Genomic DNA, 12,381 nt, shown 5'->3' with positions numbered 1-12,381 from the left:
GCTTCATTCTGCCCTGGGAGCTTGGTGAGTGACCTTGGGCCAGCCCCTCTCTCTTAACCTACCTCTCAGGGGCCTAATGTTTTGAGGATAAAATGGAGGAGGGAGAAACAACGTTGCAATCCACTTCAGGTCCCTGCTGAGGAGAAGAGCAGGGAGTAAATTTCTAAATAAATAAATTGTAAGCCCTCCTTACCTCCTCTGACGGCTTTATTCCCTAGCAGTGGCACAGCAACCAAGAAGGCAGAATTCAGGCAGAGGAGGCTCATATCCCAGTAAAAGGATATGTCTTATATTTTAAAAGACTAGTTGGCATCAGAAATGGAAGCACCCTGCCTCAAGCCTGCTTGGAAAACACATTCTCCCATCGGGAAGTCCCAGACATGGCTGTAAGTATACTTAGCGTCCTCCACACATGGCCAGAAGCATTTATTCCAAGGCAGAGCTCTAGCCTTCATCAAGCTCTCTCAACAAAGCTCACAGATAGTTTCTTTAGCACCATAGAAGTAATATTTTGGATCTGCTCAGTCACAAGATGTGTTTCAATAACACATGGTGTTTGGGACATAACAACCTGGATGCATTTCATTCCTATTTAAAAAAAAAAATTCCAGTGAATGTTATCCAGAGGAAATGAACTATGCTGACATCTCCTCACAACCATTGAATTCAAGCACATCTTTAATGTTACTCTGATTTCCTTCCAATTTAATCATACAACTTTCTGTGGGTTGCATCCACTACGTTGTTGCCGATTGTAAAAGCAAATTACGTGGCAAGTTTAATAAACAGGAGCCACAAATAACCGTAACGAGATTCCAAATCGTGAATACCTCAAGAAGCCAACCCCTTCTTTCTGCTGTATTCAGACTGCTGAATTGCTGGTGTTTAAGAGACTGTAATGTTTTCCATTGCACCTGGCTGCCTCGTTTTTAACATTATGAAAACATTACTCAGGGCTTGTGCAAAACAAATGACTGTGCAAAGAAATGTGTCAGCCGTTATGTGATCAGGAGTACCCCACCTACAGCTGCGAACACGGCTGCTAATTAATCTGTCGTGGCATTACATGGAAAAAAGGATTTGGGCCAGTGCAGAGTGTAATCCACATGACTTTTGCATAGTGTCACGATTATGTGAAGATCTCAGCGAGCCGCAGCCAGATGGGATGTCATTTTAACACCCTTGGCTTTTTTTTTTTAAAAGGACAGCACTTCTGGCACCACAATATTCAGTTAACGCCACCTTGCAATGTCAGTATAGGAGTGGCACTCCGACAGAATCCAACTCTTGGAGAAAGCAAGCTTTCAGGACCACTCTAGTTTCCTCCCCATAAGGTATTGTCGTTCCCCAGCTCATACGTGGTATGCTGGCTGCCGTTATCTGAACCTGTTCCAATAATCCCTTGCTTTTATTAAAAATGACAAATACAAGCTGCAAAAAAGTACTGGTTTATATTATAAGAAAGCCTGCAAACATTGCAAATGTATTTGAATCTAAAATAAAATGTCATCAAACTACTACGATGACACTGGGAGGAGACCTCTCTCCTCAATATATTTGCTTGCTTTTCCATCCCCAAACCGTTCTGCTCCAATAAAAACCAGCCTACATTTTTGTCAGTACGCCCCTGACTATGAATTAACAAATGAACGTGTTAAGTGGCTGGAGATTGGCAACAGGACCATGCAATTACTCAGCCACCCCCCACCCCCACCCCTCAATGCCTTCAGAATTTAAGTGGCCTACTACCACAGTTCTTCAGGCACCATCAATTTCCAACAGGGCTCAAGCCCAATTCAAAATGGAGGGAGATCAATTAAAACAAGAGGGGGCTGGCAACAGCCTATTCTAGATCGCTAATTTCAATTATGCCATGAAAAAGAACATGTACCGAGGCAAGAAGCTGTTTTCAATAAAAGTTCTCCTCACAAAATGACTACAATAGCGTATAAAACGATGCTCCCCAAACCCTTTTGCTTTGTCTTAAAAGTATGTTTTATACTCTGAATACAGTTTGGTTTTATACTACTGACCCCAAGGAACGTCATCAAAGGACTCAGAGTGCCACATTAGGCAAACAGCCGTGATGCCATCTCAACTGGATCCTTCTCCTTCGCCATTAACACGCCTGTGCACTTACTGAGATCAAGGGCAAAAGCCCCTTCCACAGTCCCTTGAACGCACACGCAAGCAGACAGCATACACATCTACAGCCTACTAATGCACCAAGGGAAGAAGATTGGTTTTGTTTTAATTTATTTCAGTGTTTCCACAGATAAATTTATTTACTTTCCCACTTTATTTACTTATCCACTGTTGAAGGCTTTTTAAAGAACCTTCAAATGAGGGTTCAGAAATAAAAGAATTCATTGAGTGTCAAGCCTGAACAATTCACAGCAAGTTGCTTTATGTTTTCTAGCACTTACTATTTAATAACAACAAAATAAGCTCCTAGAAAATGCTCTTCTGATATATGCTACAGGATTAGGACACTCTTAAATTCAATGCCTTTTGTTGGCAAAAATTATCAATGATTTCCATGTAAGGAAAAAATCCTGAAAAATAAAGGCCTGGAAGCAAAACATGTGCAAAGAACTTGGATATTTTAAAACCCTATCAAAATTAACAGACTAGAAAGCCTCATATTTATTCAAGCAGTAAGATACTTATCAGATAACATTTTCATATGCTGAAAAACATGACAATTGAATAGATCCTCTCTATATAACAAGGTTCCTTCCCTATCAAACTATCACTGAGCTGTTTAAGCTATTGGAAGAGAATCCATTTCCCGTGTTTTCTGATCCTCTCTGTTTCCTCCACTACCACTCAACTATTTGAAGGTGTCTGGTACCCAAAGGGCAATTCTCCTGTTTCCAAAAGAGCAATGGGGTTAGTCAGTTGCCCCCTGGGGTTGAAGGCTTAGCTTATACAGGCTCTGGGGTCACCTGCTGAAGCCCTGCTCACAGACACAGGCACTGCCAATCTCAAAGGGCACGGGAGACAGAAGTTTTGCTAGGCACGCCAGAATTCTCTTATCTGTACAAGATTCTTGGTGCCTTTTGCACCATCACATGGCAACAGATGCGGCTTCTGGCAGGCACAGAACTAATGTTGGTGCCAACCATTCCAGGGAGGACTGTTCCTAGCAAGTTACAAGTAAAAAAACATGCATGGAAATGAGTGCTAAATAGCTGGAGAAGATTCATTTTTGGTCCTTCTCCAGAGCAGTTCTTGCCCAGAAATTCTGGGGAGGGGGTTGCTGGGTGTCCCCTCCCCTTGCATCAGAAGCCACACCATTTATCTATAGCAACAACAGTAGAGGAAGGGGTAGAAAAAAATCCCTTCCTTCTGCTGCTTCAGGTAAACACGGAACTGCTTCCCTCTCATATTGCTGTCAAGAAAGCACAGAGTTTGCAAGATAAGGAGGGACTCTGCTCCCCTGTAAATGAGGTCAGGCACCAGAGAAAGCAGATATGTCACTGTTTCCTGAGGCGAGAGATTGCGGAGGAACATGGTAGTTGCGAACCCATTCAAGGCCCTTTCTGGTGGTCAAATGGCCAGAAGAAAAAGCAGGTATGAGAGAAAAAACCTGTCTAGAAACAGGTTAAGGGCGGAATTCCTACACCCCCCCTCAAGTTACTTAAAGAGCGCTGAGGCTCTAATATGAGTTCTAAATTGATACAACTGTCAACACTGCAGGGCTGGTCACTGAGACAACAGATTAGCAGGAAGGATAGCCTCAGATGACACCACTCCAGGGAAGAGAGGAGCACATCCCTGACTCAATAAGGAAAATGACAAACACACGATCTCAAGAATTGCTGGTCTCTGGGCACAGAGGAGGCTGCCTTCAAAGTGACAAGAAGAGCTCAAGTTCAGGCCACCCTCAGGACTGACACAGGTCTCGGTTTCGCTGGCTCTCCCTAGGGCTTCCCCACTTGATCCAAGGACCAGCGAGGCTTCATCTTCTTTGCTGCCCCTCAAATTTCAAAACAGGATGGCATGAGCATCCCCCTGTAGGGAAGGGGGCAGCAGAATCCCCTCCAAGAGCTTGATTTGAAGCGCCCCAAACGCCATAGCCAGCCCCCTCCCCTCCCCGTTCCTCTCCGGGGCTGCAACGTAATTATTCCAGCTTGAATGACGTGAGACATTAACGGAGCAGCCCAGGCTTCTGAAGCAGAAGAGAGTGTTTTCCTGGAGAATAAATGGCTATAATCCTTAATGGCAGACACCAGGCCATGCCTGGTCATTAATTGGACAAGGTCCTTTTGACAACTGGAATTACCTGCTGTGTACAAAAACAAGCAGGGAGAAACCTCAGATGCCAGAGACCAACACACAGGCTTGACGCCCCTAGCGTAAGCCTTTAGGGGGAAGAAGATATATAAACGTGCCGTATCCCTAAATTCAAAGCTGCCGCTTTTGAAAGCACTAAAGCATCCTCCGAAGCACAACACCCCTCCTCTCAAAGCAAGAAGTTTAACAAGTTTAAAAGCCACACCAATATACAAGACTCCCTGGACGGAGCCACTCATTTAATGCAACCCTTGCTCGGTCCCAGGAACGGAGACCGCAGGAGGCAACCAAGGCTCACTCTACATTAAAACAAAAGGGACTAAAGCTCCCGGGGCTGCTGAAGACATCCACACACCTTAAAACTAATGCAAAGTAACACCGCCGGTGGTTTTATTAAATATATACTGTTTGCATATATCGGAAAATAATGTCTGGGGGAATGACCCCACGGTGCAGGGAATATTACTCTCTCGTTTGCGATGTTTTTGCTGCGTACCTGAAATGCAGACGATGAAATTGGCTTGCAGAAGAAAAAGCACCTCCCAAACAATTTCCATCCTCCGATTCTCATGCCAAGTGCATCCCTCGGCGAAAAAAAGCAACAAAGATCAATATCGCAATCCCCGAAACCCTCCTTTCGGACTGGCAGCCTGTACTCCCCCGATGTGCTGACACATGTCCGAGCTCTCTCCCCGCACCGCTCGCCTGAGATCCCTTCTCTGCCTTCGCCCTCCAGCCAAGACCAAGGAGCCAACCGCGGCACCGGCTTCTTCCTCCAGGAGAGCGAGATAAATCCACCAGATCTCGCAACAAGACATAGACAACCAAGCCCGGCCGATCCCCCGCTCCGGAAACTCTCGATTCCAGGGGACTCGAACGGCAAGTTGTCCCCAAACTCCGCACGCCTCACTGGGGCATCGCCACACCAATCGCCATCCCGGCGTCGCCTCCGCCGCCGCCGCCGCCGCCGCCTCCTCTGCCGCCGGCTACAAAATGAGCGCAAAGAGATTCAGATTACACACTGCAAAGGATTTCCGGGCTGTTGCCTGCGATTTCACCTGCAGCCAAACCCGAGGACGACAATACCCAGCCCCGGTCGCCTTGCCAAAAAACCAGCTCAGCGCCCGTCATTCCCCAGCAAGCGCAGGGAGGTTTTCCGCAATGCAACTGCAGGGGTCGTGCTTTACTCGTCTAAGCCGTTTCCACCCCCACCCCCAGCTGCTGGGAACAAATCCGAGCGCAAATAAATAAATAACTCGCCAACTCTCCCCCCCCCCCGCCAGTGCCCCGTTTTTGCTCAGCGCTTTACCCGCTTCGTTCGGGTTAATGAAATCCGCAAGCCCATCCCAACACATTTAGGGAGAAAGACGCGCCGCTTAGTAGCACCGGGATGATCGGCTCGACATCACCAGCCTTTCAATACTGCTCCTTAGGCGAAGCGCGTCAAATCGCCCCGAGCCCGTTTGCAGGAGCGACCCTCCCGGGCTACTCGGGGTGCGAAGCTGCGGCGCTTCCAACTTCCCCTCCAAGCCCCCTTCGCGGGGACAGGTGAGGACGGGCCGCCGGGCCGGAGTTGGCCAACTAGTTGCCCCGCCTTCCACCTCCCGCCGAGGCGAGCTGCCCGCTTGGCGACGCCGCGCAGCGGCACACTTACCCCCCTTCTCCCCAACCTCCCGGCTCGCCTTCAGCTCATACGGGACGGCGGCGCCTCTTCGCAAGTTGCCCGCAGCTGCGCCTGCCCTTCCCAGGAGCCCGGCGGCGGCGGCGACCTCAGCGCGGGGCAAAAGCCATGCCGGGCGGTCCTTCGCTCGCTCGCTCGCTCGGATTAGTTCGCTCGCCCTGCTGCGGGGAGGCGCTCGCTTCGGGGCTGCGGGGTGGCCCGGGCCAGCCTGCGAGGCTCAGCCGCTCCGCGCACAGCCGAGCAGGGACCGAGGCGCCCGGCAGCGCGCGCAGCGGCACGAGCCGGAGAGGCAGCGGGGCAGCCTTGCGCGGGGGGAGGCGGCGCCTGCGGCCACAAGCCGAGCAGCGGACCCGCCCGGGAAGCCCGGCTTGGCAGGCGGCGGAGCGCGCGGAGAGGGGCGCGCGCCGGTGAGGCGCGGGGGCCGCTGGCTTGCGCGGCGCAACCCCCTCCTTGTTAAGGGCATGCATGAAATGGCATTGCTTGCAAAGTTGCATCGGGGCTGCGCTTTGGAGGAAAGCAGTAAAGAGTCCGGTAACACCTTTCAGACGCACCTTTACTGTAGCATCAGCTTTCGAGAACCGCAGGTCTCTTCGTCGGATCTTGCATCTGGCCAAGAGAGCTGTGGTTCTCGAAAGCTGATGCTACAGTAAAGTTGGTGCGTCTGAAAGGTGCTACCGGACTCTTTAGTATCACGGCTAACTCCTCTGGATCTTTGGAGGAAAGTGGCCGAGGGAGGCAAGAACGGGGCTTCTTCCACCTGTCTGAAGACTTCGCGATTCGGGGGGTGGGGGCGGGGGATCGGCGGGAGGAGACCGGCTGAGTTTCTCTCCGGTTTGGAACCTCACTGGAAATTGGGGGACCGTCGAGCTGCTGTTTGGACCAGCGAGGGCAGGCGAGGCAGACGCGGTTGAGGGAGGGAAAATAGGCCGCCCCGTTCAGCGCGACTGGAGACCAGGGCCATACCGGATTTTTCAACGACGAAACGCCCGCCCGTGCTAGCTGGCAGGTAGACGAGAGAGGCCTGGATCTGTTGCAAGCTGAACATCGGACTGGGGTGCCAACATCCAAGTGGTGGCGGAGACCGCCTGGAATGACAGCTGGTCTCCAGACATCAGTTCTGCTGGAGAAAACAGCTGCATGGGAGGGGGGACTGTATGGTCTCGTACCCCGCTGAGGTCCTTCCTCTCCTCAACCCCACCCACCCCAGGCTCCACCCCCTAAATCGCCAGGAATTTCAGAACCTGGGGCTGGCAACCCTAGTCTGGGTTCCTGCGGCTGTAGTGGGAGACTCTGAACCAGTCAGCCTAACACACTGACCCAGAAGGTCTATCTCTTTAAAGCTTATAGTATAATTTAATTTAATTGATTAGATTTGTATTCCACCCTCCCCATGACAGCAGGCTCAGGGCGGATCACAATTTACACACAAAGTTAAAATTACATCAGATAGTTCATACACAGCCCATACTCAACCAGATGGGGGGGCTCTGCCTACCATGAACCATACACCTGGCGGAACAGCTCCGTTTTACAGGCCCGGCAGAAAGAATAACAAGTCCTTCCGGGCCCTGGTCTCGTTAGACAGAGCGTTCCACCAGGCTGGGGCCAGGACCGAAAAAGCCCTGGCCCTGGCCGATGCCAGGCGGGCCTCTCTAGGTCCAGGGACCTTCAGCAGATGTTTCCTAATAAGAACTTCATTTTAAGGTGCCACAAGAATGATGACGTAGGACTGGGGAGACCTGGGTTCAAATTCCTGTTCACTTAGAACTCAGCAGGAAAGGCTGAGCCAGCTGATTTAACATGCCTTTCAGTAAAGTAATCTCAAGAAATTATACACCACAATATAGTTTGTCTTTAAGGTGCTGCAAAAATGTTGGACTAAAACCGAGGAAACCTGGCCTTGAGTTATGCAGTCCAGCCTGACTGGCACCTGATAAAGTGAGCTCTGGCTCCTGGAACCGTTCACCGTAAATCGGTCTTTAAGGTGCCGCAAGACTTTCTGTCATTCTTGCTACCTTGTAAGGTTGTTGTGAGGGCAAACGGAGGAAGAGAGCCATAGGTGCTGCCTGAGCTCCTTAGGGGAAGGGTGGGATTGTAATGACAGATAGGGTGTCCACCTGGAATCTTTACAACTTCGAATAAATACAGCTTCCGAATGAGGGCACATAATAAACATGATGTAACACAGTTTTTGGCATGTGGAAAAGTACTCAACAATTTTATTAGAGGAAAAGTTGGGGGGGGGGGGCTCTGAAAAGCTCCTGTTGTATGAGAAATGGAACATGACACCCCAGAAATAGTTGCAATTTGTGGGCTCATGCATGACCGTGTGGTGGGACCAGGTTTGCCTGATTCCCCAGGGTAGGGGGGGTCCTCCACCCCCAGTCTCAACCTCCCACTGCCGCTCACCTGGCCAGCAGCTGTGGGGGGGGGGAATCGGAAAGGGTAGAAGCAAGGTTGAGGCACATGTACATAGCATGTGTGTGCCCACCCACCTCGCTGAGGAATGGAGCACGTGCAGGATTGCACATGCATGGGGTAAGTTCCCCCCCCCATCCCCTAGTTTGGCCCCCATGTGACCGGACACTCCTATAGGGCCAAAGCAGTGCACCCAACCTGGGAGTCTGCCGTGGTTGGGGCAGAACCTGCTATCCAGCCCAAATGCTTAAATGCCTGGCTTTCACTCATTGGGATCCTGTGCCAAAGGAGACGTGTGATCAAGTAAAGGAATCTATTTTCTTCTCAGAGAGATGAGAAAGCCCAGCAGAAGCTGAGGCCTAGTAGTCTACGGCCAGGGAAAGAACAGACATGGCCTCCAGGACAAGAGGGAACAGCTCCCGAGTGGAAACTTGAGAGTCACTGGAAACGCCCCCCCCCCCGCCTGTCCTGTCCCCAGCTGGGCTCCACCCCCTTTGGTTGCTGCTGAAGCGAAGATTCCATTGGCTGCTTGAACTGTGACTCTCTTTATAAACTAGTCTCAATCAATCAAGCTCTGAGTGGAGGTATGGAATAGAGCTTTTCACTTTCAGAGGAGTTAGCCATGTTAGCCTGTAGCTGCAGCATAGTAAAGAGTCCAGTAGCACCTTTAAGACTAACCAACTTTATTGTAGCATCTGACGAAGAGAGCTGTGGTTCTCAAAAGCTTATGCTACAATAAAGTTGGTTAGTCTTAAAGGGGCTATAGGATTCTTTACTATTTTGCAACTTTTCACTTGGATCAGTTACCACTGCCTTTCCCACGCTTATATGAGAATAGCTAGTATTAAATACTAGCAACAAAGCCCATTGTGGGGGAAAATACAACAGACTCTAGAAAAGGGAGGGCAGGCAGGCGGGCATTCCCTCCTCCTCCATCACTGATCCCGGCCAGATGAAGGCAGGGGGGCGGGCATAGCCACCTCCTCTGCACCTGACCCCAGCTGAGTGAAGGGGGGAGGGCATTGTGCTCTGTGCCTGATTCCGGCAGGTTGAACAGGGTGGAGTGCGGACATTACCTCCTGCTCCATGCCTGATCCCGGCCGGGTGAAGGGGGGCAGGCACTGCCACCTGCTCGACTCCTGATCCCTGCTGGGTGAAATTGGGAGTGGGCATTACCTCCTGCTCTGTGCCTGATCTGGGCCGGGTGAAGGGGAATGGGCATTGCCCCCTGCTCTGCACCTGATCCCAGCTGGGTGAATGTGGGGGTGGGCATTGCTACCTGCTCCTCTCCTGATCCTTATTAGAGGCAAAGCGGAAGCACCTGGGCTGAGGCAAGAGCACATGGTGAGGAGCTGCTGCTAGAAGGTAAGGGGTTGTTGTCTTTCTGCCTTTTGCCTTTCCTAGCTACTGTGTGAGAAGCTGAGGGTGAGTGGGTTCTGTGTAGCTTGCTAGAGAGTGGTTCTGGTTAAGTTCTGTGTGGGGCTGTGTGGGGCCAGAGGCGCGAGCCTTTGGCGCAAGCTGAAGGGTGCGAGCCAAAGGGCTCTTAGCCTGGGGATCTGCCTGGGGGACCCAAAATTCTGCTGGTATACTGGTTCTGCTGGTACTCTAGGTATATATTTGGAAGGCAATCATGTCTACTGAAGCCCCCTTCGCAGTCACCTGCATGGAGTGTGTCATGTTTGTTTTACTCCCAGAAGAGAAGACAGAGTTCACTTGCCAGAAGCGTAAGCTGGTCAGACTTTTGGAAGAAAAGGTTCAGAGCCTGGAGGAGAGGATCACCACCCTTCAGGAGATCAAGGAGGGAGAGGATTTTATTGACAACAGCCTAGAGGCTCTGCACAGCCAAGAGGAAAGTCAAGGAGAAGAAGAGTCAATCTCCCTTCTGAGCCTCCTCTCAGATCTACGGTACAAACCCGAAGACGTCAACGAAGAAGATGCTCTGGTCCACTTGAGCTCAAGAATCGTTTTGAAGTGCTAGAGATGGTGACGGAGATGAGAGTGGAAGGAGAACCGCAAAGATCTGGAAGAGGGTGTGCAGACGACATGGGGCCACATGGAAGCGGAAAAAACCGGAAGGTGGTAGTCATCGGGGACTCGTTGCTCAGGGGTATGGAACGCCGCCATGTCTCTGGGCCAGATCCCCTATTCTGAGAGATGTGTTGCTTGCCGGGGGCCAGAATTCAGGATATTACTGACCAGCTGCTGAAACTCATCAAGCCCGCTGATAAGCACCCATTTGTGCTGATTCATGTGGGAACGAATGACATGGCTGCGAATACTGTTGCAAGAATTAAATAGGATTATGAAGCTCTTGGAAGGCAGTTGAAGACATTGGGGGCTCAGGTGGTATTCTCTTCTATCCTTCCAGTCACAGGAAGAGGAGCACGCAGGGAGCGGACCATACTTGAGGTGAATCACTGGCTGAGATGGTGGTGCTGGCAGGAGCGCTTTGGGTTCTGGGACCATGGGATAGGTTTTCTTAGAGAAGGCCTTCTAGCACATGATGGGCTTCACCTCTCAAGGGCAGGGAAGAAAACGTTTGGAACGAAACTGGAGAACTTCATCAGGAGAGCTTTAAACTGATGCTGCAAAGGGAAGGGGACGATCGACATGACAATTTCAATGACGAAGTGAAAACAGTGGGGACCCACCTGGGTAGAAAAGGTCAAACAAAGGTAACAAGGCTACAAGTGTCTATATATCAATGTCCAAAGTATAGGCAATAAGAAAGAAGAGCTTGAGCTTCTATTGCAAACAGAGGGCTACGATATAGTAGGAATTACTGAGACTTGGTGGGATGATTCCCATGACTGGAATATGCTACTGGATGGGTATGAGTTGTTCAAGAAAAACCGGAAGGGTAGAAGAGGAGGTGGAGTGGTGTTGTATGTGAGGAGAGGGCTTGATTGTCAAGAAGTTATGGAGAATGGGGCGGACAGCCCAGTGGAAAGCATATGGGTAGAAATAAGGGGAAGAAGGACAAAGGGTATTATTGTTGGAGTCTGCTACAGACCACCTGACCAGCGAGAAGAAGTAGATGCTGCCCTCTTTGAACGGATTGGTAGAGACAGACATCAGAAACTTGTAATTATGGGTGACTTCAACTTCCCCGATGTGTGCTGGGAGACAGGCTCAGCAAAGTGTCATGAATCACGCAATTTCCTGACCTGCCTGGCCGATAACTTCCTTTTTCAAAAGATGGAGGAAGCTACCAGGGGCTCGGCCATACTAGACTTGATATTAACCAACGGGAGAATTGATAGATGGGGTGAAGGAGGTGGAGACCTTAGGGGGAAGTGACCATGTCCTCCTTGAATTCCAGTTGCTGTGGGGGGCCAAGGAAGTTCGTAGCTAAATTCAAAGGTTAGATTTTTGTAGGGCCAACTTCGATGAACTCAGAGGCTTGATGAGAGTCATTCCGTGGGGGAGTGTGCTGGAAGGGAAAGGAGCGAGTGATGGGTGGGCCCTTCTCAAACATGAGCTTTTGCAAGCTCAAGCCCTCACTATCCCAGCAAGACGGAAACATGGTAAGGGCTCCAAGAAACCGATGTGGATGCACAGAGAGCTCCAGAATAAGCTAAGGGAGAAAAAGGAAATGTTCAGGAAATTGAGAGAAGGACAGACCTCTAAAGAGGAACATATGATGGTTATTAGGTACTGCAGATCAGCCATCAAAGAGGCCAAAGCTCGGTACGAGCTGGGTCTGGCCAGGAGGGCTCGCTACAATAAGAAAAACTTCTACAGATATGTGAGAAGCAAACGCAAAGTAAAAGAGGCAATTGGACCGCTGTTGGGAGTAGATGGAGAAACGCTGATGCAGGACAGAGAAAAAGCAGACAGGCTTAATGACCTTTTTGCCTCTGTTTTCTCCCTGAAGAACTCAGGCACGTCTAGAGATAGTAGAAAATGTGGCAGGACACCTGAGTGGCTAATTGACATTGACAGAGAGGTTGTGGAGAGGCATCTGGCTGCACTGAATGAAT

General features: G+C 50.3%; 1 protein-coding gene across 1 annotated transcript in view; it reads right to left on the bottom strand.

Annotated features, from left to right (window-relative positions):
• Positions 1 to 6,248, bottom strand: part of CA10 (carbonic anhydrase 10) — a 720,933-nt gene extending 714,685 nt beyond the window's left edge. Inside the window, exons 1-2 of the mRNA XM_054977005.1 lie at positions 5,954 to 6,248; positions 4,796 to 5,285 (exon numbers count right to left, since the gene is read on the bottom strand). Of these exons, the coding sequence (XP_054832980.1) occupies positions 4,796 to 4,856 (61 nt within the window). The 5' untranslated portion in view covers positions 4,857 to 5,285; positions 5,954 to 6,248. The remainder of the gene's footprint in view (positions 1 to 4,795; positions 5,286 to 5,953) is intronic.
• Between the last annotated feature and the right edge of the window lie 6,133 nt (positions 6,249 to 12,381).

This window comes from Eublepharis macularius, chromosome 4 (assembly GCF_028583425.1).
Source record: "Eublepharis macularius isolate TG4126 chromosome 4, MPM_Emac_v1.0, whole genome shotgun sequence".
NCBI classification, from domain to species: domain Eukaryota; kingdom Metazoa; phylum Chordata; class Lepidosauria; order Squamata; family Eublepharidae; genus Eublepharis; species Eublepharis macularius.
This window is presented reverse-complemented; position numbering and strand designations above follow the sequence as displayed.